The sequence below is a fragment of the Anneissia japonica genome, unplaced genomic scaffold (genome assembly GCF_011630105.1).
Source record: "Anneissia japonica isolate Jap-2015-1 unplaced genomic scaffold, ASM1163010v1 scaffold376_len1572418_cov194, whole genome shotgun sequence".
NCBI lineage: Eukaryota > Metazoa > Echinodermata > Crinoidea > Comatulida > Comatulidae > Anneissia > Anneissia japonica.
The window spans coordinates 1,181,987-1,209,310 of record NW_022741166.1 but is presented as its reverse complement, the minus strand read 5'-3'; the positions used below and the strand labels follow the sequence as shown (position 1 = coordinate 1,209,310).

At 30.2% G+C, this 27,324-nt stretch overlaps 1 protein-coding gene across 3 annotated transcripts in view; it reads left to right on the top strand.

Annotated features, from left to right (window-relative positions):
* LOC117118609 (target of rapamycin complex 2 subunit MAPKAP1-like) overlaps positions 1 to 19,420 on the top strand; it is a 51,271-nt gene extending 31,851 nt beyond the window's left edge. For all 3 annotated transcript variants that reach the window (XM_033263243.1, XM_033263241.1, XM_033263242.1), the window contains 6 exons: positions 517 to 699; positions 1,362 to 1,471; positions 11,887 to 11,994; positions 15,082 to 15,234; positions 16,117 to 16,257; positions 17,264 to 19,420. In XM_033263243.1, the coding sequence (XP_033119134.1) occupies positions 517 to 699; positions 1,362 to 1,471; positions 11,887 to 11,994; positions 15,082 to 15,234; positions 16,117 to 16,257; positions 17,264 to 17,457 (889 nt within the window). In that variant the 3' untranslated portion in view covers positions 17,458 to 19,420. The remainder of the gene's footprint in view (positions 1 to 516; positions 700 to 1,361; positions 1,472 to 11,886; positions 11,995 to 15,081; positions 15,235 to 16,116; positions 16,258 to 17,263) is intronic.
* The last annotated feature ends 7,904 nt before the right edge of the window (positions 19,421 to 27,324 follow it).

The window sequence follows — 27,324 nt, the reverse complement described above, 5'->3', positions numbered from 1 at the left end:
TATGGCATTAATGACATTAGATTTATTTTGATCGCTAATAACTTTTCCTCCCTCTCGCCTAGATGCAAAGAAGAATTGAAATGGATTCTTAGAACCAATTCTTATATCGACGGTTTAAATAAAGACTTAGATAATTTATCAGACTAGTGTATTCATTTATGTATGTTTAATTTTCTTCTTGGATCCCTGGCCTTCATTTAGCTTTTATTTACATTGTTTATTCCAAATTAAGTATCTTTATATGCCACCTTTAATTAGGTTCTATTGTTATTTTAATTTGTAATCAATACTATTTCCTTATACTTAATTAACTTTGTATTTTTTTTTCGGTTGTCCTCACACTGAGGAAGAACACAGGAGTGTTTGAATTATTTGTGATTTAATAAATTATATTGCTTCATAGTATGTTTACAACTCATAGATTGTTCTTTGTTATTTTTAATGTATTTTTATTTTAGGGATTATATAGTATCATCATTTTTTGTATGAACCTCTTTACTGTTCTTTTCAATTTAGTGAGAATGTGGAGTCTTATTGCCTTATGATAGCAGAGGAGGATGGTGAAGTAGATACTGATTTTCCCGCTTTGGACAATCGAGAACTAATAGCCCGATTTGGTTTCCCAACACTTGCCCTAGTGGAGTTGAATCCAAAGTCTGTGAAGCCAAGTCAAAAGACTGACCAAGTTGTCGTAAACATGTACGTAGCTAAATTAATAAAAAATAATTTTGAGGCATCCTCATGACTTGACATATCTGTCACTCATACCAGTTTGATTAAATTATATATATTGTTTTAATTTAGCAGACAAAAACCACAAAATAAAACTTTTTACAGGATAGGATGATGAGAGTTTGTAGTACAAATTCCTATATTATTATTATATGATCAAAATTTATAATGATTGTGATAATACAGATAATGAGAATGGTACTGTAGTAACAATGATAACATTAAAACTGACCTAGCTTATTAGGCCCTATTTACATGATAATGATGAGATAAAAGGTGATTAATGATCATGATATTGAAAACAAAGGAGTATAATAGTATTCAAATACTTGATAATTCCCAGTAAATTTGAAATATGTCAATAATGGTAATAAGGATGATTTTTCTGACTGTGTCATTAAACGTGGCTGTAACTCTTTGGACGTGCAGCCCCACGCACACAGAAGCAGGTTGGCGCCTGGCTAACACAAGGTGTAGAAAGCTCACGCGTAATGTTTTATGCTCCTCGCTTCGTTAACAGCTGCAGGAATTTAGTGCATTAAAACCCATTTTACAAAGTGAAACCTTCGAAAGATAGTTTATTAATCAATGTTGATACGAGTGGTTTTTTTTTTCTCTTGATACTATAGTACATCATCTGATGGAGCTTCAAAAATACCCCTAGATAATGCGAATATAACAATGAGAGAAGTGTTACAGAAAACACTACGACGGCGGAAGGGGATCATTCCAAAATCTGGTAAAATAGTATTATTTGTTCATCAAACTATTCTATTTGTTTTGCTTTATTTTAATCTGTTATATAATTATAATATACAGGTTAACCTCTTGAATATATAATTTGTTTTATTATCTAGGTATCATAAATGTATATAGAAACAAATTAATTGAGTATTTATATATGCATTTGAATGTGAAAATAAATGAAAATTTGAATTTCTTTGAAAAATTTGAGTAAAAAAAATTCATCCCAATTTAGATTGGAAGTTGCATCCGATATATACAAATATTAAATAATTATGCTCTAGAGTACTTACTATCTGAAAGAAAATTATACCTATTTATCTTCAATAATAATATAACTAGTAAAATTCTACTTTTCAAAAGTTAATGTGTCGTAGATGGACAGGTTTTATATTCTTTAGATTTTGACATTTAACAGAGATGTTGAGTGAGATTCAGTACATTATTTTTGGCATAATTTTATCAGTACCAGTACTTTCATTACAGAAATAAAATTGCTAATATGATATCGTTAGCTTTCCTAATTGAGGCACAGGCAAACGTCAACGTGTCGGGTTAACATTTTAGCCTGGGGTGCTAGCCTCATCAATTTCATATCTATCAGAGATAGGCAAGTTTAAACCATTCATCATAATCTATAATTTACTTTGTTAGCTAAGTTTGCTGTAGGCGTATTTTGGAGAAGAAGATAAACAGTTTGGCAAAGCTATTGTCAGTATGATTTTTATGATGAGAAAGAAAGCTTGGGTCGATTGAATTTGTTGCCGTTTTCTTTTTTAACTTATCTGGCAGTTCATTGGCTTCAAGTCTATAAGCCAGAATTGCAAAAACTGTGATTGAGTTGCCTTCCGTTTCCGAGATGAGTCGTCGGTTCAAATCGTAATAGGAGCAAAGTTTGCATCGCAAAATTGAATTAAGTTAAGATGGTGTGAATGTGACCATTATGGTAGCAATTATCCGTTAAATCCCGAGAGAATATTTATTTTTCTTTTGTTGTACAAGTGTCAAAGGACAGCGGTAAGGCACTTGCAGGGGATTTTCAAGAGGCTCAAGGAAAAAAAAGCTTGTCTTTCATATTCATGAAATAGATTTGACTCCAATTTGAATAAATGACATATAAACATGTTTATACATTTATTTTTTTTGTGAATAATAATTTTGAAGGCCCAAAAAGACAAGACTTTTTTTATACCTTGTTTCGCGAACTCATTTTTTTAAAGATTGTCAGAGCATGACGGGAACCAAAAATAAAATTATAATTTTGTTTTCTTATTTAGCAAGTGATTTTGCCAAAAACATCCAGAGGGAAAAATTAAAATGAAATTTTATTGTTGAATCTAAACAGTGTAATGTTATGGGAATGGATAAATACTTTAAATTTATATAAATAGGAAGAAATATACACATCATCTATATCAACATTTTTTGAGATTTCAAGGCAGCGGCAAGCGTAATAAAAATAAAAATAAAGAAAAACATTAATTTTTTCCTAAAATTTCAATTTTTTGTGGCAGCAGGTGCACTAATTGGCCAAAATTAAAATCATCATTATTGACGGGCGGCGATTTCGCTAAACATGGTATAAACAAAGACTCACTTAACACAGAATATTTCAGTGCATTATCCCATTCTTTTAAGCAGCCAAAAGCAGTATTTTAGATGAGGTTTGGGGTTAAAATTTTTTTGCAATGATATTGTAACAAGAAATAAATTGTCCTGTCCATGACAGGCCTAGATTTAAGTGGCTATTCATTGATTAGGAGGATGTTTGAATTTATGGTGGATGATCATTCCTTGTTAAAATATTAAAAAGGAGATTGTAAAACAAAAATACAGATGCAGAAGAATGAGACATTTTTTGTCCTAATAGTACATTTTTTGTCCGATATAAAATAAAGAGAGTATATATGTATACATCATCTAAACATTGATTTAACTGAAAGCCTCTATACAAATATTTATAAGATTGATCGATAAGATGATTAATAGGTAGTAGTGGGATAAAGTTGATTTTTCGTATTACAGGTTGGAATAGCTAACCCTCTGCCCCTTTTATTGGTTTGTTGTAACACAAACTATCATCAGCCCAATGAATCTTCTGCTGAAACTGCAGTTGCATGGCAACGGCATCCTTCCCATCATGCCACTGATACTTTGTTGATTTAACTAATCACTGTGGAGTAAATAACCTTTCCTGCTCTTCATTGATATGTTATTGTTGAGGTCGATGGGTAGTAATACATACAAACAAACAAATTTAGTGTTTATTAATGCAATCTACCATTTACTGAGGACCTTTGTTAACTTGTTGTGATTGAAAACAAGGATATAAGTTAAGAAGACGTCCACAATATGTAAACCTCACGTGTATCTAGGTCTATGCTAGACCTAGATATATATGAATACTCATATTGTTTATAAGGATGTTTGGATTCCCGGAGGACCTTTGGGTGTTCTTGCCTTGTGAAAGTTAAAAAAAAAATAAGCAGCTATGAATGTTATTCTTGAGGGTGCTGATGAGAAGTAATGCATACAAACAAACGATCTTTGTTAACTTAGGGAATGGTACAAATTGTTGTGATAGAAAACAATGATTGAGCATTGACATTAAGGCAGTAGTAGCTCTATTGGAGTGGAGCCAGACAAATTAATTCTATAAATTGATTTTTTTTTTCTATATATTTAAAAGACTTGAAGTCATTATAGAGTGTTTGTGATTAGGTTTGGAAAAACAGACTCAATTTTTAAAAGCTAACATTCAAACTTTAGAATGACCTTTAGTAGTGTACAGTATAATTTCAAAACTTATGTGTCGTCGGAGCATGTGGACCTTGCTGAAATATTGGATGTCTATGATTCCATATTATTCAACTGGTGTACTAAGGGGCAGATTTAAAAGGTCCCAGTCTGCCCTCCCTCCCTTCCCCTAAATTTTTAAAAATTTATAAACAATGGGAAAAAAAAAACTATATTCAAATTAAGTTTAACAGTGGCATTTCTGGCCATCCGAAGATGCCATAACCACACAATTTTGTACCTCAGCCTTAAACCATGGTGGGCAGATGTGGTCTGAAACCTTCCTCTTAAGCAGTTGATTCCTTACACCCCGCCTCCTCTATTTTTAATTTCTGAATTCGCCACTGATACTGTAGGATCTGTTAAGGTTGCGACGTTCATTGACTAACTTTAAACAACGAATCTTGCAAATTTTAAAAATGAATAAACATACAATAATGAAACTTTAAAACATAATAAAAGTTCACAAGGTAAAACATATGGTTATGCAACACCAAACCGTAACAAAATTAAGGCGGCAACTGAACAGAAGAGAGCCAATCAATTATCAATTTATAATAAACAGCTGATGGAGCTAATGCTAATTCTGACATTCATGTTTTACTTAATATATTCAAAAACCTAAAAAGCTACAAACCATAAGTGATTCAGTAATTCTTTTAATTTGCCATAACTCATGATTAAATTTTATGAAAAAAATATAATTATAATTTCAAAACATTGCCAAAGAATCCAACATAAAAGAAAGTACAGGCTGTAATTTTTGAAATACAAAGTTACTTAATGATAGGCATACCCATTGTTATAAGGCAGACTGAATTACTCCCCGGTAGCGAGGTTCTGTGTTTAGAAAACAAAACTTGTAGCCAGCAGGCATTTACCTGCCTCCGGTGACTTCTCTAAGTATGTTACATGAGAAGTAATTTCACGTCACCTACACTTTAAGTGATTATTATTGGCTCAGATGAATCTATCAACATATTGCATCATTATGATGTCTTAGATTTCTCTTTTATGTGCAGATACCTCTCTTGTGCCAACACAATCTCTTGTGCAGACTTCTCCCTACAACAGATGCCTTGTTTTTTTACTTCCCTACCCTCAATTGTCTAAATAAATTCAAAATCAAATTAAATAATGTATCTTGATGTAACATCGTTACCACATGGTCTTTTATTCAGAATATTGGTCTCATCTGCAATATTTACTGTATACCAAATATGGATGCACCTTCCATTAAGAAATGTGCCACTGATGAAAAAGTGTAAATTATTATTATACCATATATTAGCTATTAACTATGTAGCAGTCAGTAACCTGTTTAAAGTTTACAGTTATAAAACTTGAATAAAACCTTATTTATGTTTACATTTGTGTTCTTGATTGTGATTATATTTTGAGGCACTAATGAACGAGCAGTGGTTTAATTTTCATTAAAGATAATTTCAAATTTAGATAAGTGTAAGGTTCTTTTAATTTAAATAGCAGTCCTACATTTAAGTGAACTATTTTCATTTTTTTGGGGGTAAAACTGGTCTACACAATAGTTACTCACCTGTGTTTTGATTTTTGATTATGTGTGCGGTTTCGATACACCTGCGGCTTTTGTGCATTCTTACCTTACCTCTAACATATTTAATTGTGTTTGTAAACTTAGCACAGCTGGGCATATAGCCTGTAGCAGAGCTCACTTGCATGGGAAAGAGCAAGTCCAAGGATTTTGAAGTCATTTGTATTGAAGTTTACAGAAATTAATTTACTGTGGGGAGCAGATTATGCCAACAAATGTCTTAATTTTCTCAGCGTACTTTTCACATTTAGATTATAGATTTCAGCTTTGAAATATAACCAGGGTTTGCACTAATTCTGCTTCAAAGTCAACAAATTGTATAATGTATTATGAATAGGGATGGACAACCCGTTTTTTTCAATTCATGATGAAATATTGGCAAGCGATTAAACATGCTTTATAAATCCCTTATGAAAATAAGAATTTTTCATATGAAATTTTGTATTATTTTTAGTGTGTTTATTGCAAATATAATAATTGACCCTAATATACTACAGTATTATTAAATTAGGCCAATATTAATACTTCATGAGTAAGCTCATTATTATTTCTCAGTAATTATCTCAAAAATAGAAATTTTAATGTATACTATATCTTCATTAATAAGAATAATCGCAATCATGTTCTTTTTACTTTTCCGTAACATATGGCAAACGCAGCTTACAACTCAAGGACGCAAAATAAATTGGATACTTCTAAAGTTTCAAACATCAGAGAAAATAAACACTGATAATGAACTATGGCAGAAATGACTGTACCTGAAAAATTGTACCTCAAAAATGTTTTTTTTTTTTTAGTTTGAAGTTAATAAACCTTCAGCATATTGGAAATGGAAATGAAATGATTACAGTTTCCCATTGAACTTAGCATCTTTTCCCGCTTACGTCCTTACGAAAATCTACAATGTAATTAAATTAAGATCACAGTCGCTTGATTATTTCAGTAACGTACGTCAAGGAAGAGGCAGAAGTTTAGGCAGAAAGTCACTTTTTTGTTAAATAATTACTAAATAGAAATATTTACAGAAATTCAATCACACACAAGAATTATATTATTTAGTTGTAGTGTATGTCATTTTGAATTATTAGCAGTCATTAACTACAGAAATTTGTCATATTATAATAGAGATGTAAACAGCAGTTTGTTGGTTTTGTTTAAGAAGAATTATTGTATAATAGTATTCACCTGCTAATCAAAACCAAATCTAAATTTAAATAATTATGTACAATATATGTTTTTATAGACTCAAAAAATTATATAGGATTTTCATATTAAAAATTATAATGAGCAAAAACTAAATTAATGTTTCCATTTTGAGTTGATGACTTATTTTATATTTGTAAAGATATGCTGTCTGAATTTAGCTAATAAAATTGAAAGTAAAAATTGGAAAAATCTTCTTTGACAAACAGATACATAATATTATGAATTTACCAACATTTGTTGCACTTGTAATTGCAATCTTTCCTTTTATCCCGGGTTGATACATTTCAATTTTAATTGTATTAAGATTACGGTATACAAATGTGAAATCAGTGCCTTGTAGATACCAGCATATCCCAGAATGCCGGTGGGTGAGGAATTACTCCCTTGGGAGAAATCTCCATGTCGTCTGCTAATATACTAGCCTGATAAAATAGCCAATAGCAATTAAGGCAAAGGTTGCAGGGCTATTGCCTTCCAGAACATCAACCTTTTTGAAATAATATTTTCCCTTATGTAAATTAAATTTTAGAATTCTTGCTCATCTGTGTGCAATGTTAGTTATTAATTTCATTATTTTGGTTTTTTTTAATTGACTTATTGATTCTTATTTAAAAACATATGATCTTCCTTTACCCATGTTTTATGAGTAAAATTACATAAAACAATATGCATTTGATTATTTATAGTTAATAAAATATATTTTACTTAATTATATTTTTAATCAGAATCATTAGTTTATATAATTTTATGGATTTGAAAAAAAAAATTATTTATAATATTTTATATGAATATAGATTATTGATATTTTTAATACAATTTGTAGGCCTACTATTTTAGATTGTAAAATACAAAAAATATCTTTCTTAGTTTGTCACAAGGTACATACATGTACAGAACATATTTAATAGTAATGAATAAATCTATAAGATAATATAACTTTAGCTGATAATATTATGATTATTATAGAAATAAATATTAAATTAGTATGTTATTAAGCTAAATACATTCATCTTCAAGAAAAATATTGAAATAGAACATAAGTATATTTAATATAATTACATTTCACCTTTTTTTGGAGTAATCATTTATTTGATAATTTTTTTGCTATGATATATACTATATCAATATTTTTTTGTTGAAATTACCTGAAATTCACTCATTCAAATGTTTGAGTAAAGCTATATTCAGCTGGTCTTTAGTCAACAAGCCATGCCTATAGCAAAGTTCTCATCAACTCTCTATAGGTCTTCAAGTACATTTCCTGCTAATCTTAAAACTGGTAAATGGCCAAGCCTAGAAGTTTTAATATGAAGATGACATTTCTTACCATCTTATCTATTTCTCATTAGGAAAGTGTTGCCATGGGGGATTTGTTTTATTCTCATCAACCCAAGTTGGTGACTCGTTATCACTTTGAGCTTTTCAAGAAAATATATGAACATTTGACGTCAAGAAAGAGAAAAATATTTCTTCCTGTGACCATTTGGGTTTATATTTGCTGAAATTAAATAATAATTTTATGGACTTGTTTATAATTTGATTTAGAATTATATGTTAGGACTTGATGTTATGGTTTCTTTCATATCATGACAGATAATTGTCTAGTGATACATATAATCAGATTCTATTATATATGTAACAATAAAATCTAAAATTAAGGGTTCCTGAAAATGATTATTATGAGTGGCTATGATCAATTTTTATTTTACACAATGCCATTAACAGTACAGTTTAGAATGATGGTTGAAAAGGGAATTAATTTGCTTCAAAACAGGTGGCCATGTCACTGTAACTTTTTGAAGATCAAAAGAAACACTAAATTGAATGATTATGCAAAAAAAGGGATAATTTGTATCACATATTTTCAAGGATTTTTTAGATTATTTTTATTCGAAGAACACCGGAAAACATGAGTACTTTTTAAACATTGTTTCTGTCACATAATATAAATGAAATATGTGTAGTCTGTGCTGTATTTTTAGTTATAATTTCCTCCTAGTTTTGCAAATAGAAAACTGCCGGTCATACAAAAGTAGGACTTATTATTTCAAACTATGACTTTTAAAACTGCTCTGTACAAAATTGCATTGCTGATGATTTCAACAATATGTTTAATAATTTTACTAATTGAAGATCAATGTTTGTTACTATGGCAATAAACACATAATATAAAATAGCAATGATAATTTGAATTATATTTGAAATAAAATTTAATGTGATTATATACTCGGCATATATAAGCTGTAATGATAGTAATAATGGCTTGAAGTTGAGGTAGAATTTGAAGCATATACAGTGCAAGTTGGAAATTTTGAGCCTTAATTTTATGAAATAATTATTTCCTGTAAACAGCTGATACATAATGAGGAACAAAACTATGATTAATAATTATTTACACCTGTCACTAAAACCTCCTTAGTTTAATCTTTGATTCTAAGGGAATTTTATCATGAAGAAACCAGTTAGGTCAGTACATATAAAGGTGTAATATGGTATTAGAGACACTGAAAATAGATATTTGATAGATATAAGCAAAATCTTTATGAATTGAGGCCTAGGGTATACAATAATTTGGGAGCTCAGTTGAATAATGCATTATCTAATGTCTGTAGTTTATATATGATAGTTTATTGTTTAGTGTCAACCTAAATAGTGGTTTGCTCCCTGTTGGTTGTTTAGTGCTGAAAAATGGAAGACCCTATACAAGAAATTTTATTAGCCCTCATATAAAAACATACAAAAAAATAGTAGGGCCTAACATTTAAAAAAGACAAAAGTCCAAATTGCAAATTTCAATAAAAGGCATTATTTGGAACCCAAGATAACTATATAGATTAACACCCTGGGTAAACCATAAACTGGGTACCCCTAACCCTGCTCCAACATATTCTTCATTTTGAAAACCACTTCCTTGTATTTTGTTTGCTATAAATTGTTAGGCTAGGAGTTTTCTTTCAATCTTTGCTTTAAGTGCTTCTGGTTGTGAATGGCTTTTAAGCAACATTCACTTTTCTCACCCCACCTCCAAATGGCTTGGTTTACAGTCACTGCATTGTAATATACCGTAAATGCTTGAATAGGCACCGCTCTCAAATAAGCGCTGCTCTCGATTAAGCGCTGCACCAACCATGATTTTTTTTGTTAAGGGCCACCCTTGAATAAGCGCCTTGGTGCTTAATCGAGAGTATATAATATTTCCCTGTGTTTTCAATGTATACAGTGTTAAAATGAAGAAATAAGACAATGAAGTCACAAGCATTTCTTATAAACGTTTGTTTATGATGATAGAACCTATGATAAGCCTACTGAACTACGGGAAACCGTGAAATAGGTAACATGGAAACAGGCAAGGAAAGCACCACGCCAATATTTTTTTTATAAGAGCTGCTCTTGAATATGCGCCGCACTGAAGCCGCCAAAAATTTTGTAAGCGCCATGGCGCTTATTCGAGCATTTACAGCAGGCCTACTAAAGTAAAAAAACTATTTTAAATCAATTTTAATTGTCTGTATCAAAATAATTAATCTTTACACAGTCCAAAGATATAAAAACCTATTTATTGAAATAAGAGTCAGTCCACAATATCAAACTTTCTATAACAAATATCAATGATTTGTCCATATATAGATGTTATAAAATATTATGCCATATATGGTCGAATCACAAATATTTGACATAAAAGACTGAATAGTGTACATAGACATTACATGGAAAAAAGAGATCAATCTCCACAGTGACTCGAACCCAAGCCCTCTAACAGCAGTATAGCAATTTATATCCAAGAAGGCTTTGTAGTGAATCAAAGTGCCAGTAGCAATCGTATGCTTTTTCATTCTTTAACATGTGCTTAAATGAGAAATACTGCAAAACAACATGACTGTAAGAAACGATAAATCACAGTTAATATACCAAGTTAATAAGCACAATCTAAAGTTTTAACTTAAGATTAGCAGCCTGTAATATAGAGGACAACGCTTGTTCTTGAGGATATGCAACATGAAACTTAGTTTGTAATAATGATAATATTTTGGATTAATATAGGCCATATTATCAAATTAAAAAAACAAGGATAATAATGGCCCTCTACCTAGCATTCACAAATGCCTTGCCACCGATGACTGGGTGCTCAGAGCTTATGACCAAGACAAATTGCCCCAAAAGAGTAAGGTACACCTGTATAATTATAGTGTAGTTACATTCAATTATAATTATAATTGGCAAGTTTGGATTACAGGATTTAAAATGGGTAACACATATATTTTCAATTCAAGATTGAAGACTCAAATTATGTTGGCCCTTTAAAAAAGGGCATTTCAGAAATGAAATTATTCAATTTTTTATATTACTATAATTATAAAAATAATTATGAGAATTATTAAATTGATTGAAGAGTTATTAATTCCATCGTGTTATACAAATAAGAAATAAGGTAATAGAAATATGTATTTTTCTGTTCTTGAAAATATTCCTTTTACTTCTTGTTTTTTTCTACCAAAAATCTCTGATATAACAAAAGAATTTTCAATTTAAGATTAACAAAGTGTCAACAATGCAGTTATTATTTATTGTGATGAGACATTGACGATCATCATCTGTGTATATGAATGATCTTGAAGTATAAGCGAGAATAATCACAAATAAATGTGACATAATAATCAAATTCATGTTGATTTGTGATATGAATTTATTGATTTTCACATTTTCTTCTGGAACATTCAATTCTACTTATATCCTTTACAATCAACCAATTGATAAATTGTATACCATGTTTAATCGTTATATTGATTTGTAATAAGAAATACTTTATTTTTTAATGATTTCTTTTATTTTACATTCAGGTCCTCATTACACTTTGGAAAAGGAGTGTTTCCCAGGGGAGAAAGTTGATATGGATAGCACACTGCACGATATGAACACACTAAACTTTGTATTAGTTAGAGAACATAGTAAGTATGACTAGATTACTTCTGATATCTTTTTGATTATCCCCCTTCCTTTTATGCCTTTTATTGCAAAAAAAAGTATTTGTCACTATTAAAGCGTAATGAACTGCAGTGGTTTGAATTTTTAACCTTTCTAGAGTCATAGCCCATCGTAACCTCTAGGGAGATAAAAAAAGATAAAAACAATATTCTCATTTCTTTGTTTATACTCTTTCAATTTTGAGAGTGGCATTGTGGTTTAGTGGTTTGTTGGTCAAGAAGGTTATCATCTAATCTAATAAATATATACTAAAATGTATCCATAATATAATAAAGCACAGATCATATATAAAGCATATATTAATTACAAACATTTCTAAAGAATCAGAATTGTAGTAAAATGCTTCAAATTTAAGTTTTAAAAATATTTTTGTTTACTTAAGATAGATATACTTAAAATCATTTTTGTATGTCTACATTTTCTTTTATTAAGAAATTCATTGCAATATACAGTAATTTTTTAGCACCATATGATCGTAATTTTATTTTTTTGGCAATTCATTTTTTAACTTTTTCCATCTTACTGCTGTTTTTTCATGGGTATTTTCAGTTATTTGTTCCTGGTTCTTTCTTCCAAAGCAGTTTTTAACCAACTTGTTGTAATAAATCAAAAGCAATAAGGTACCATTATAGCTACAAGCTATGAAAAGCCAAAGTGGTTAACATCTCCAATTCGTCTCGGGTTAAGGAGAAATACTTTGAACCTCAAGTTAATCAGAGGTGATGTTAACTGACGTTTTAAACTACTTAATTGGCAATATGGATGAGTTGTGTGAAATGAATTTGAGAGTTATTAAACTGGAAAAAGTTACAATTGATTCTTTTTGTTCTGTATATATTTGGTTGAGGTGTTTGTTGAAAAATGCTTACAGTTTTTTAAAAGTGGGTTATATTCTTCAAAGCAATCACTGGATTAAAAAATAAGCTATTTATTTTCTAAAACCAGAATGGTTGTATAAGGTTAAAATTGAATTCAAATTGATATTAGATTGAATGTTGAGGATATAGCATTTATATATTCTTTGATTATGTTTCGTCAATTTATGATGAAGCTCTGTAAATTTATGATGAAGCTCTACATAAATCTTATTTTACTTATATTTGTCATATGATTCTTGCTGAGTTGAAAAGCTCAGCTTGGTGGAAATAAATCATTGAATTTTGAGAGAGGAAATAAACATGTTGGGCCAAAAAAACTATAAACACACTATTTCATTGTCTTGAATACTATTCCGATTTTAAGAGGTCTTAATGAGGTAAAAATCATTGCATGCCACTTCCTGTTACCTCCGGCTGTTACACGTACACATAAGTTGCCAGGGGAGGTGCAGTGAATATGCGCTGCTTGGGGGTTCCTTCTCGCTAATGATGACGTATTATGATGCATGTCGTTTACAGATTTGGCGTTCTATATTCCTCTTTTGTTGGGTAATATTTTCAATTACGTTTGTACTACTTTATAATGAAACTATAAAGCATGGTCTCCTACGCCAGCCATTTTGCTACAGGGAAGAATATGAGCGGTATTCTCCTTTTGTCATTCGTAACGTTAATAGATACTTTGTATTATGTCTATAGAAGGTGGATTGACTACATGTCTTTTGTATTTTTTCATTTAATTTCAATTTGTTTCATAAATTTCTCCCACAAATTACTAGCAGACAATAGAAAGTTAATGCCATTTGCTGCTGTAGCATAGCACAGAATGCAAAACGGCGACGAAAGGAAACAATGCTAAGTAAAATATATGCTAACAAATTGAAATAAGGCTTAGAAAATATGAATACAAATGTAAGAAAAACAAGAAGAACAAATGTTTATATATGAATGTTTACATGGAAATAAAGTACATTACATTATAATTTACTATCTTACTATGGTATAATTAACTCTTCTATAGCTTCATAGTGATATTTATTATATTGTAGTTTACAGTTCTACTATTATGATTAGTTATAATATATTAAGTTTCAAATTATAATTATTTTTGTTGTAATGTAATTTAATTTTCACTCTTATTTACAATAATATAGCAGACTTACATTAAAAATTATGATTAGTATTTTTCGTAGTATAATTTTCAGTTCTATAATACATTTATGATAAATTATAATGTTTCAAATTGTACTGTACTGTATTATAATTTAGTTTTTACTGTAATATGATTATAATAATTCTCTTTGGTGTTTTGAAATTAAAACTAATTATTCTTATATTATAATTTATAGTACAGTTCAAATTATATCTACATATTATATATTTTTTCTTACCAAAGCTGAAAACATAAAAAAATTCTCTTCTTATAAACATACATTATATTGATATTATCTTTAATATGCTTTCAAAATATTGTTTAACTTTTGAGCTATTGAAGGTTGTACTAATTTTGCTATCATAAACTCCTAGTATTAATTCAATTTTTATTCAAGGTTTATTCAAGTTTTATCTTCATAACTCAAAAACATAAATGAGTAAATTATTTATAAACCAGATATTTTGTTATTCATCACATCAATAATTATTTTTTCAAAGACAAGATGAATAATATAAATGATTCAAAAATGAAAAGTCAAAGATGATATAAAATAGGTTATTTCTTTATATTTTGATCCAAATCAAATATTATTCATGCATTTGTAATTTTTTATTACTCTAAAATTGCAGATTGTAAATGTAAAATAACTTACTGTAATCAATATATTTCTTTACAAACATTTTTTATAACTTGTAGTAACTTTCTTTTTAAAATATGCCCTCTTAATTCTTGTAGTTACTCTCCCTTTAAAATGGATTACCTTAATAAAGCATGGAGCTATCTTTATGATTGTGATTGTGATTGTAATTCTCCCTTTAATCACCATGAAGAAAATGCAAATACTGTACACAGAAGCAAATTCAGAATGTCTTGGTGTTAAATCGCTCTGTACACTGGGAAGACAATACCAATAAGTGTACCATGTTCTTTATTCTATACTCATGGGATGAACAGTTTAGATTTTTCAGTGTTACAATGTATTATATCACTGTTGTGTGTTTTCTTTTCTTGTACAGGCAAGAGAGAATCAATATCATTTATTCACGAGAGTCCCGGAAATGCTCCAGTTACATGTGAATCCCCATTAGTCCTTAGTTCACAATACAAGTCCTACCAGATACAAATGCTGCATAGGAACGTACTTAGACCGCCATCTGGAGTTGACTTTGGTATGTAATGCATTTATCTAACTACTAATACTTCCATCTTCTTGTTGGTGATTCCAGTGGCATATTTATAACACAATTATTTTTTTCTATACCCATCATTTTTTTTCTGTACCTATAGACCATTTCATGGGATTTATTTTGAAACAGCGCCGCCAACGTCTCGCAACTCACTGTGGGACTTCCAGCGGCCTAGCCTCAGGAACCGGCTAGTTACCAATAGAACAACCTGCAGCGGATAGCGCTGCTAGACCTTTGCTATAGCAGCAGTAGACAACAGATACGATCTTGCTAATTACTGTACTTACTGTATATGTAAACATTGCAATAGCTTTTTAAGACTTGTTTTTAATGTAAACATTTCGTGTTTTTTCCGTTTTAAAATATTTGTACTCATAAGTAATTTAGATAAATCGTTGATTTAATCCATGATGGTAGTAGGTATATAGAGCAAAATGCTAGGCCTCTGAAAGTCCCCCAGTGGTAGTTGCCAGGTTATTGGAAATTTTCATTTCAAATATCGCGAAAATAGTGTATAGTACACAATAAAGTACACAACCTTCATGATATGTCAGTGAGATTGTCAGAATCAGACTAATTATAAGTTGAGGCACTTTGGAAAGCATTTTTAAGGTCTGAGAGTATAATTTTCAGTATTTAGAGTTGCCATATTATCCTTAAAGTTTTCTCAATGGTGTGGCAACAGGCTGTAGATTCAACCATTCAGCAATTATGTATTTAAGGAGGGGAAGATTTCCCCCAGGTATCCCCACTAAAAATTTAGTTAAACCCAAATCGTCCCAGTATTTATGAAACCTATCCAAAATGTATGTCATGATTTTAAACTGGTGAGCTGATGTTTCCCGCCAATTTCACCTTTCCCAGGTTTATCTGGGGAGAAGATTGAGATTGTACCAATAATGCAACAGAAGACTAAAACGTCAAAGTTATGGACCAAGCAGAAAGCATATTCAATCAGCTCAGACAAATTAGCAGACTGTACCATTGTTTCTGAAGGGAAGTCAGGTAAATGAATACTGTAATTAAAAATAACCATTTCAATGAACCTAAACAATGTATTGACTTAAATATAACCCATTGCACATTTGCAGATTCCTTTTTTGTAAGTACAGTATATTTGATAAAATTAAACATAATAAAATGTGCAGAGTGTATATTTTTGCCAATGAAATTTGAGACTGCTACACTAAATGTTTATTAAAATGTTATTTCCTGAAGCATTATACTCAGGATATCCACTTTCAATATTTCTGTGACCAGCAAAATTATATTGATGACTTTAAAAAAATCAAATAAATATAAACGATTGAACTTGGTTCTACATTTTTCCACAGGCATCAAACTTTTTTCTTATCACAAAAATGTTTCTACTGTACCTATTTATCTCATATTACTAGGCAGATGAATAAATATGCAATATATACAAATATATAGTAGTAGGGATTCTATTTCTTACTTTCTAAATTAATTAAATTAAGATTTATTAACTAGAGTTGTCACTCCATTGAGTGCTTACTTCCGCCCTGTGCCTGAATACAGTATCAACAATATGCAGGCCGTGTATAATGGGCAAAACTGCAGCATACCCTCAATTAAATAATGGAATCGCACTTCGTATTCAGGCACATAGGTTTCTTGAGTGCTGTCTGAATACGAGGGGCGATTCCATTATTTTCTTTTATGTTCTAGGGTAAAAAAATAAATTTCTTTGACCCTTGTCCTTTAACCTTTTCTTCCAAAAATTGAATGGTGTCTTCCTTTGATTATTATGAATCATTCCAGTAAATTTTATGAGGATCCATTCATTAGTTTTTGCGTAATCTTGCTGACAGACACTAAGACAGCACGACAGACAGACAGCACGACAGACAGACAGCAGTGAATGTGTAACCTCCTTGGTGGAGGTAATAACTCTTATTAAATAATGAGATGTAGAATAAAAACTGACAGTGAAGACATGTATCTTCATAATTGTTAGAATTGTTAATATCAGTTTTTTTTATTTTCAAAGGGAAATCAGTTTTCCGACTTGTGTACCTGGCAACTAGCCGTGATTTCAAGTATCATGAATTTGAGTCAAAAACAGAAGACATTAAGGAAATAGTTGCGAAAATCACACAGGTCCTTGATTTACGATCGAGTCAAGTTCGAAGAGATTACTTGTATCTCCACAGTAAAAAACAACAGAAGAAACAAGAAAAATGATGATGAGGAATGGAAAAAACGATATATGAAAAAAAAATAAATAAAGAACACCTTGCAAATAAATGATTAATGTCTCAAGAGAAGGCCACATGTTGAGAAGAAATAACCTAAGTTAAATCATAGCTTAAACTTTAATCTTCCTAATTCAAACTTAATGTGGTTTTACTTTGCGTAATCTTAACATTTACGCAGGGCAATATTTGCCATTATAATGGAAAACACTTAGACCAATTAAAATCTTAAGACCAAGATGCTGTGAAAAAATGTATATATAAGCAGAACAGATGCCAATTTGAAGCAAGTAAATGGCAAACTGTTAATTAGCATTCTAATTCTAAAGTCTGTGAAAATAAGAAATTACTCTAAAGGCCCATAAATATTTGGAAAAAAGAAATAATGATAAAAATAAGTGGTTCAATTCATATAAAAAAAAATAAAATGATAGTCCATATGACAGTATGAGAAAAAAAATATGTAAAGAATTGATAAAAGTTTTACTGTCTGATTGCAGATGTCACATGACTGGAGAAAAATGATTCGAAGTCACATGGTCAGGAGATTTATAAACCAAAATAATATTAGATTTATTACTTATCTGTAAATACCAATGATCGTAATATATTGCTAAAATTTGATGTTTCAATGTGGCTTCATCTGTGTCTCTACCAATCTATCGTTCAGCTTACTTACACAAAACTCAAATAAAAAGAGGTCCTTTCCTCATTGGTGAATTTGAATTTCCTTTAAAAGGCATAAAAACTTACGAAATATGCACGACTTTGAGTTTGCGAGATGAGTATAGAATTTTCTTATTACTCATGTCCTCGGAGATAGAATTTTCATGTGTTTGTTTAACTCAGGAGTTAGATGGATTGTAGTATTAAATGCATTTCTACCCCGATAACCGGAAGAATCAGCCACTAAAAATACTAAGGAAGTTTAATCGATCCTCATTAAGTTAAGTAATTAACGTGCTGTTATACATCAAAATTTCCGAATTTTATTAATTTTAGCAGATGATCGCAGATTATGCCATCAATTAAAATTATCCACACGAATATACAAGGAAAATATTCATGGACACGTTCATCATCAATTCCACATAGAGAGTTTAGTTTTGTCTTCTAGCGAACTTCTCAAGATGTATAACTTAAATGGGTTTTTTTTAAGGGGTATCTGAAAGCTGTTTCCATCACAGAGTGATTTTTTAGTAATAATATGACGAACCAATCTGTCACGTTAAGGGTAAGCAGAGATTATCCACAACAGGTCGATGCAACCGCCAGACATTCAACTGTAAATAATAGTTTAAACTTGAACTTAAAAACATCTGCTGGATCCATTATGTTGTGAGGTAACAAATGCGTGTATTGGTGTACATGTTTGACTTGCGTGATTTATCAAACGGCGTCATCCGATTCAACGCTTTGAAATGTTGCACATAACTCACGTTGTGTCTGTGCATCGACATGAATGGTCGATCTAGGTTTGCATGTTGCTGTAATTAAACTCGAAAATCATTTACATTTGATATCAAATTTAATTTAAATAACATGAAACCGTCGTTTTTGTATTTTTTCACATACATAAATAAGAGAGAGTATTATTTTATGAATTATAATTGTTATCCTGTATTTTAGTATTATGATTATAGTTACGATTATGATATTAATATTATCATTATTGTAATTATTGCCAGTACTATAGTTAATAATAATTGTAATATTTCATTGTCATGATTAATATAAATGCAACTGATATTATATTTATTATTATTAATAGAATTAATATTGTTATTATCTTTATTATAATTCAGTCAATGATCTTTATTATTTTTGTTGTATAATAAACCTACCAAAGCAATTGTAAATATAAATGTATTCAAGAGAAAGGCGACAATAAGAAATGATATAGTTCGCAATTGAATAAAAAATGGATTCAAAGAGTATTCATTTAGTGACAATTATTTTGTTTCTGATTCTCATTCTGATATCAGTCTTCATTTATTTACTAGTATTGCATGAGTAAACAGTCAAAGATTGTAAGTTGGTGTCCAGCACTAGTTCATTTATATTATGATCTTTAGTGGCCCTAAATTGATAAAACAGAATATATAATAATAATCTACTAATTTAGTTTATAAGAAAAGAAAATACATTACATTAAAATGTTAAGAATGAATTTCTGTCTACTTATTTACAAACTTATAAATGATTAAACAATTTTAAATAGACTTAAAACAGATAAGTATATTTCATTTTTTTAAACATATACAAATTTATACATTAAAAAGGGCTTCATGTTTATATGAATTCACTCAATGATGTAAGAACAATCTAAATTACAAAAATAGGATATATTCATTACATTATCGTTCGCAATTTTCGAAGAAATCAAATTTCTTATGAAATGTAATGACCTACAATATAAAATACTGGTTTGTAATGAACCATTACGATCTGATATGTTGAGGTAATGTGACCGGTATAATGCACGTTTAAAATGCTTCCTGTTTCTAATAGCCTGGAAATTGGAGAAAATAGACCAGTTATAGCCTAGCTTAGTACCTGAAGCCTAAGTCTGATCAATTCACTTCATTATCCGGTCCAGTAAATGATAACGCTAATAGCCTCTTGTATACACGAGACATTCACAGCGAAGCGGTACTAATTGTCCAAGCTTGCTTGCCAAACGTGTACCACCACGGTTTTCATTAAGCTAATACTTTTTTATTGTTTGCGTGGTAAAGACGTCACATTTATTCAAAACGTAATTGATGTAAATTGATTACTTTTACTTGTGACAATGCTGTAAACATCGCAACAACAGAACAGTATTGAGTTCCTAATAATCTCCCAGCTATCTACGTCTAATCTAATCCTCAGGTCAAAACAGATTCAAAGTAGTAATGTGGGATGAAATATTGTTACCTTATTGGAGAGAACAGTATTTGGAACAATGACAGAAGCTCTCTGTAACCATTATCAGGTTATAGGCAGTAGAGCATATAAAGTTGTTTATTAGAAAATCATGAGGTTACTGCTAAGATTGAACCAAAGAACTTGGGATTAGAAGGCCAGTACATTAAACATAAAACCACAGTTCTGCTCTATGTCCCTGTACTTTAAATTTTAAATGGCTTAGAATTTTGAATTCTTAAAAAACATGTAAAAAATATTTGATACTATTCCAATGCTCATAATGTCGAGTGGAAAGTTTTTTATCTTATTTCAAATATTTCCAATTACAAAAAAAAAATTTTTACTCGACATCCAAAAACATATCTTTTTATTTATTTGACTCATCGTACTCTGTTTTTTTTTTTCACATGTTGTGGTTTTTGGTGTTGTGCCATTAGGGATTGTGTCAGATGGGTGATCTTGTGAATTATGTTTCTGTGGGATTTACTGTTTCTCAATGTAAACATCCCAACAATAACTAAAGGGTGGTGCTTAATGGAATAGTCCATTGTATAATTGCCTTATAAATTGATGGAAGGATTGATTGATTGATCAATTGATACTCTTGCAGTGTTAATTATGTCCAACAAATGTCTAGTAGGCCTAAAATAATATTTACATTTCTCTAATTTTATAACCACCTTACCTTCATCTGTGCATTATTTAATGTTTCCACATTACACAATACACAAATGCTTATTTAGTTATTTCTTGTGTTAAATGCTAGTGGTACACCACGTAGATAATTAATGAAGCGTTTCAAATGAAATGTTGAGACATTTCAAAAAAAAAAAAAACCTGGTTCTTTTCAAAACAAACTGCATGGTGTACTGCACGTATTTAACACATTGTTACTCTGCTATGTAAACAATATTTAGTTATTTCTTATTTAATAGAAATAATATAACTTGTATATTGTACATATCTGACATTAGATCACTCTTTATCTGTAATTGTCATTTATTGCTCCATAATTGAGAAAGCCCATTGTCATCTGTGATAACATCTAATGTTGACAGTTCCCATGGCAACTTTTATATTAACCAAAATACTATTAATCGATACAAATTAATCTTTAAAAGTATAAAAGATACATCAAGCAAACACATGAAAGCTGACAGAGTATGTTACAAGGACAGCCCTGATTGGTCAATGAAAAAAAAAGAGTGCAGAACTTAATTATTGATGGCACTATGACAGTAATTGACAAGAGCTGAGGAACTGTCAATGTTATGTTTTAATATTTCCCCTTCACTGTAAGAAAGACAGTCATGTCTCAACTAGTTACATTTATTGAAAATTGGTGATTTCTAATATCAAAATGCTTTAAAGCATCATTGGTCTCATGATCTTGTAATAACAGGGAAGTGATATTCTCTCTTGTAAACCAAAGATATATGACCATGGAGGTATAATATATGACTAAGTAAAGTTAAAGATGGGATTTTGACTCCACCCATTTTATGGGTGGAGCCTGATATTTAGTCAGTCATATTAATTAGCTTGACATTTTTGAATCACAATAGTTGAATGTCCCTAAATAAGTGTATAATATATATAATATATAATATTATTATCGAGGTCTACTTCAGACACAAATTTTCTGTTGGATGAAGAAAAAATTTAAAAAGATATTATAGAACCATTAAATGTAACTCCTTTTCAGCTACTTCTACACTATAGTTAACCATGGAGGAAATTTCCTTCATGATTTTACATACAACAGTTTTTTTTTTTTAGCCAAGTTGAGTGTCACATTCTGTTTGCTGCCACCTATTATTCTTTTGTATCGTTATTTCTTATTATTATTATTGTGTTTTGTACATTGACTTTTTGTACTACTGTTGCTTAGATTATGCAGTGGGAATTTTATTTTTGTAGCTAACACCTGTACTGGAACAATTTTTTTTGTTGGCTATCATCTCATTTTTCTATGAGAAAATTGTTAATTATGCTGTTGGCATTAAATGTCTATAAATTATTATTATCATTATTATTATATTACTAAGTACAATTTCTTTTTTTTTCTCCAAATCTACCTAATATTTTGTTGCCTCAAATTCTCCATCAAGTAAATTAGTATGTGCCCCTATCCTCTTGTTCATCCATCTCCTTGTCGTATCCAGCCTATTTCTCCTGGTTATTATGTGACCGGCCCAATTCCCGTTACTCTGTAAAAGGTGTCAATAGCCCTATAATTATTCACCTTTCGAATAGACATCTGTAGTGTGCCTCAGTCTGTCGTTCTGTTCACAGAGTAGCGAGACAACAGACACTGATTGATGGAATGTTCAGACCGTACTAGGAAAGTACCAATTCAATCTCCGTGTGTAACGATTTTCGTTTAATAACTAGAAATTTTAGATTAAAAAATGATCTTGATATCAAACTTAGCAATCTAGAGTTGACTGTAAGTCTGAGAGGTAAATATGTGGAATCATTCATATCAAAAATTATTTATAGCATTTTAGTACTAATAATAATATAATCTTATATAATGCTAAGAATGAATAAGAATGAAAATAAAATATAAAATATAAAATAAATATACTAATGATAGGAAATGTCCTTTCCTCTAAATAAGGTATTAAATCCAAAGTATTATAACTACTTTTCACATTAGAAAAATGCACTGATTTTTAATACTTTCAGAATTAAAAAACATTTAAAATAAAAATATCAGCTTTAATTTTGTTTTTATGTATAATTTTTAAACAATTATACCTATTAATAATGAAAACTATTAATAATGAAAATGTAGCAAGTAAGCTAAATTTATTATTGGCTTAAGAACAATATTTAATATATTTTATCATTATTCCAATTATTATGATGAATACTCAGATTGTTAGTATTTATTTATTTGCGGGTTTGAAATTGGGTTAAATATAACATTATTAGGTTAAATATACATTTTGTTAGATAAAAACATACCTTAATGTTTCATTTAGTATTAATTATCATCACTTATTTTAAGATAATTTTTTGAGTACAATTAAAGTAATTTTATTACACATGTCTATATTTGAAATAAAAAACTAATTAGTTGCCTATGGGACAGATTCTTACTCCCTCCTGGGGGTATATCAAGATTTTTTTTTTTTCCTAGAATCATTTTCCTAAGTGCACATGTGGAGTGACTTAAATAAAAGTTTAATGGATTTAAAAATGTACAAAGATGAAAATAGAATTTGACACAAATGACCTTCTGAGAGTATTTTTTGTCCTACTGGTTTTGCTGTGACAGTGAATGACAGGGAAGACCTTTTAAGTTCAGTTGTAAAGTAGCAAGTCTTGTTTATGTTTTTAGGTGCTGGGCAAGTAGACACTAGGAGCAGATATGAACATGTTATGATTCAATAACAAATTTATGTCTAGTTTTAATCTGAGCCCAGTAGCTTACTGTGTTACTCATTATTTTATGACGATCATACTATTAATTATTTAAAGATATCAGCATACTGTTCATTCGTGATGAGCTAATATACTTGAAGAATAATTTCAATTTGGATTGCTTGGTTTTTATATTTGATTTACCTTTCTTTTAATTGAACAAACATTTTTTCTCCTACTGAAAGAATAGCATAAATAATGTTCATATTCTTGGCATAATCAATGAAACAACTAATTAATCTTTTTACATATTACAAAACAAAATACAGTATACAAAAACTAACAAAAATGATTAGGCAGCATAAACAGGCAAGGTACATTTTGTACACAGTTTACATGTAGATAAGAAGAAATGTTACTCTTTGTTACTTAAATTTGGAAATGGTTATAAGGTGCACAGAGCATATAAAAATCACAAACATAACTTACAATACTTAGAAATATATGGGACCAACTATGTAAGCCATCATGAAGTTGTATTTCAAAATTTATATATTTATTTTCAGGAAATCAGCTGCCCACTTATTACTGTATTTCATTAATTAGCTTAATTTTCAGAATTTGCCTAAATTACAAAACACGACATTCTGACTAGTAAAAAATGTTTAAGAAGGAAGTGGAAGCCAACAGTGGATGTAAATATAGATCAAATTCACATTATTTAATTATGTGTGGGTGGCGACGTCAAACACACAGATCCCCAACCAGCAGTGGCGCCAGAAATTTGCCGACAAGCGGCCGGCATGTCCGACGGAGGGGTCCGAACCAAAGGCCTTTCGAAACCTCGGTCGATGACCCGGAATAAACACCTCCTTGCAAGGTTCACTGGGAGAGTTTTTATGGTTTATTATGGTGCAAAATAATGTTATTTGGATAGGCAAATTATTACTTTTTTTTTATCTGACGAGCTAGTCGCAGTTGGGCTTTCTACTGCAAACTCTACCTACACTACAACATTTTATGTGACAAATAGCTTTTTCTTGTCCATAAATAGGTGTGTTGTAACACCATCCATTGCGATACATTATCAGCCCATATGGGCAAATTAGATATTTGTCGCATAAAACTGTCTGTGAATAAAGCCTAGGTCTGGGATTAGAATCCCATGCTGACCTTTGCTTGTGTTCCTGACATTCTGTCTATATCTCTCCACCCACAAATATAAATGGGTTCCAGGTAGAATGTAAATTTTAGGTTCTTTGTAGCTTCTGAACAATCAAGCATCATGACGTTGTGTATGTTGTTACTATCTCCAATAACCAATTCAAAATATGAAGCACTTATAAACATTCGGAAAGCAGCATACAAAGAGCTAAAAATTATCATTATTTATTTAGTATTTATTCATAAATTTATTAAAAAGACATGGCTGTTATTATTACTACATCATCATCATTATTGACCACCACTGCTATCATTGTCATCATCATTGTTCTTTTTGTTATTGCTATTACTATTATTATTATTATTACTATTATTATTAATATTATTATTATTACTGTATTATCATTATTATCATTATCATTATTATTATCAGCTTTAGTAATTATCTTTATAATACCATCATTATTAACACTAAAAATAAATATATTATTTCTATATATACTGTATAAAGATTTTTTAATGTAATGCCATTAATGTATTAATATAGTCTATAGATTTAATATTTAACTGCTAGTCTAGAAATTAATGTGTTGGCAATATCTGTACAAGACAATAACAAGTATAAATAAGCATGTTATGTAAAATTCTTTATGTTTTAGTTTTGTACCCATGAGAGTATACTTACATCATATAAAGCTGGCTTCCAAGCTTAGTGCGGAGTCAACCAAATAGTGTTCAATTTTAAACACGGGGGGGGGGGGGGACTTCATTCTTAAATTCAGGGTATCTAGACTTGGTTTCATTAAGATCAAAGAATTATGTCATAAAAGATAAAGAACATATTTTCAACAGATGTTTGAGTTTGTTGACATCTCCCATGGTACCAATTCTATTTGTTTGTAAGAGGGTTATCATAAGGTCCAAGTTTATAGCAATCTACCACTTTAACCTGGCACATAATTCTTCTGCGAATGATTTAATTCTCAATAGTTTCATTTCTCTTTGAAATCAGTGCACTAAGTAAAGCTGTATATGTTTTTTTTTTACAATTGGTTTATCATTGCTTTTTTTGGATGGATTGCTAACTTTGCCAAAAATAATGAAAACCGAAACCATTTAATCTAAAGCCAGACATTTCATTCAATAAAAAATTAAACATCATACCATCAATGAATGGTTTAAGGTGTGATCGAGTGGTCTTGGTTTGGATTCAATTATTTTATTTTTGATTGAAGATTCATTTTTTGCTTGGTGTTTTGTATTGAATGATTTGGATAGCATACTCTTGAATTTTGAGTGAATTTTTGGCTTTGAATTTGATGAATACATATTTAATGGATGGTTTTTCTTACAATAGATAGGAAAGAGGGGGTAGTATAGTGGCATTTCTATAAACTGAAGCATAATGTAGCAAGATTAATAAACTATGTGATTTGCATAAAAAAAAATATAACTTTAAATTCAATTACACTGAAATTTCACATGGACCACCACTTGCAAAATCCGAAGGGATGGAGGGTGGGAAACTAACAATGGTTCCTATGTTGTGGGTGATCTTGTGGTGGTTACAGATAGACCTCCTTGCATGTCTGTTTCATGGAAATGTTTGTGATATGCCAACCAATGGAAAACCACAATGCTATGGTTTGATAGTAGTAGGGTAATAAAATGTTAGGAGGCAGTTGAAATTGATCATACATGGTAAGAAGCTCTGTTGTTACTTAGGACAATTAGAATTTTTTTAAAGTCCTTTTCAGTGGCAGATCCAGGAATAAGAAGGGCCCAGGGAGAGACTTGCACAGATTAAGGGTCTAGATCACCTCAGCCCCACCATGGTTGGCTTGGCTTGGCTATGGCTATAGATGTGGTAATCTCAGACTTGGATATAATTTTGTTTTCCTAAATTTTTTTAAATAATATCCACAAATTTAGGAGGGGCCCAGGCTGGCTGCCTCCCCCTCCCCACCCACTGAATCTGCCACTGCCTGTCATGTAAAGTTTTTATGTTATAATCTGCTTGGACAGACACCACCCCAACCTTGCAAGAATAATAATAAAATTAAGCTTTTGAGGTTTTCTCATTTTTAGGGTTTCCTTGCTTCAGCTCTCCCAGTAAGCTGCAGTTGGGAGTGACTTATGAACAAGAATAAAGAATACTTCTATAATTGTGTTTTTAAGTATCCATTTATTTTATGATGACATTTTTGTATTTATGTAATGTATTTTGTAATACAGTATGTACAGTCCAATGATAATTAGTTATTGGCTTAAAAACAATAAAATAAATATAACAAATTTTTCAAAATATTTAATTAAAAGTTAATAAAATTCATTTTATTATAATATTCTATATAATTATTTTTTATTAACTTATCTGAGTTTAGCATACATCATATTTTATCTTAACGTT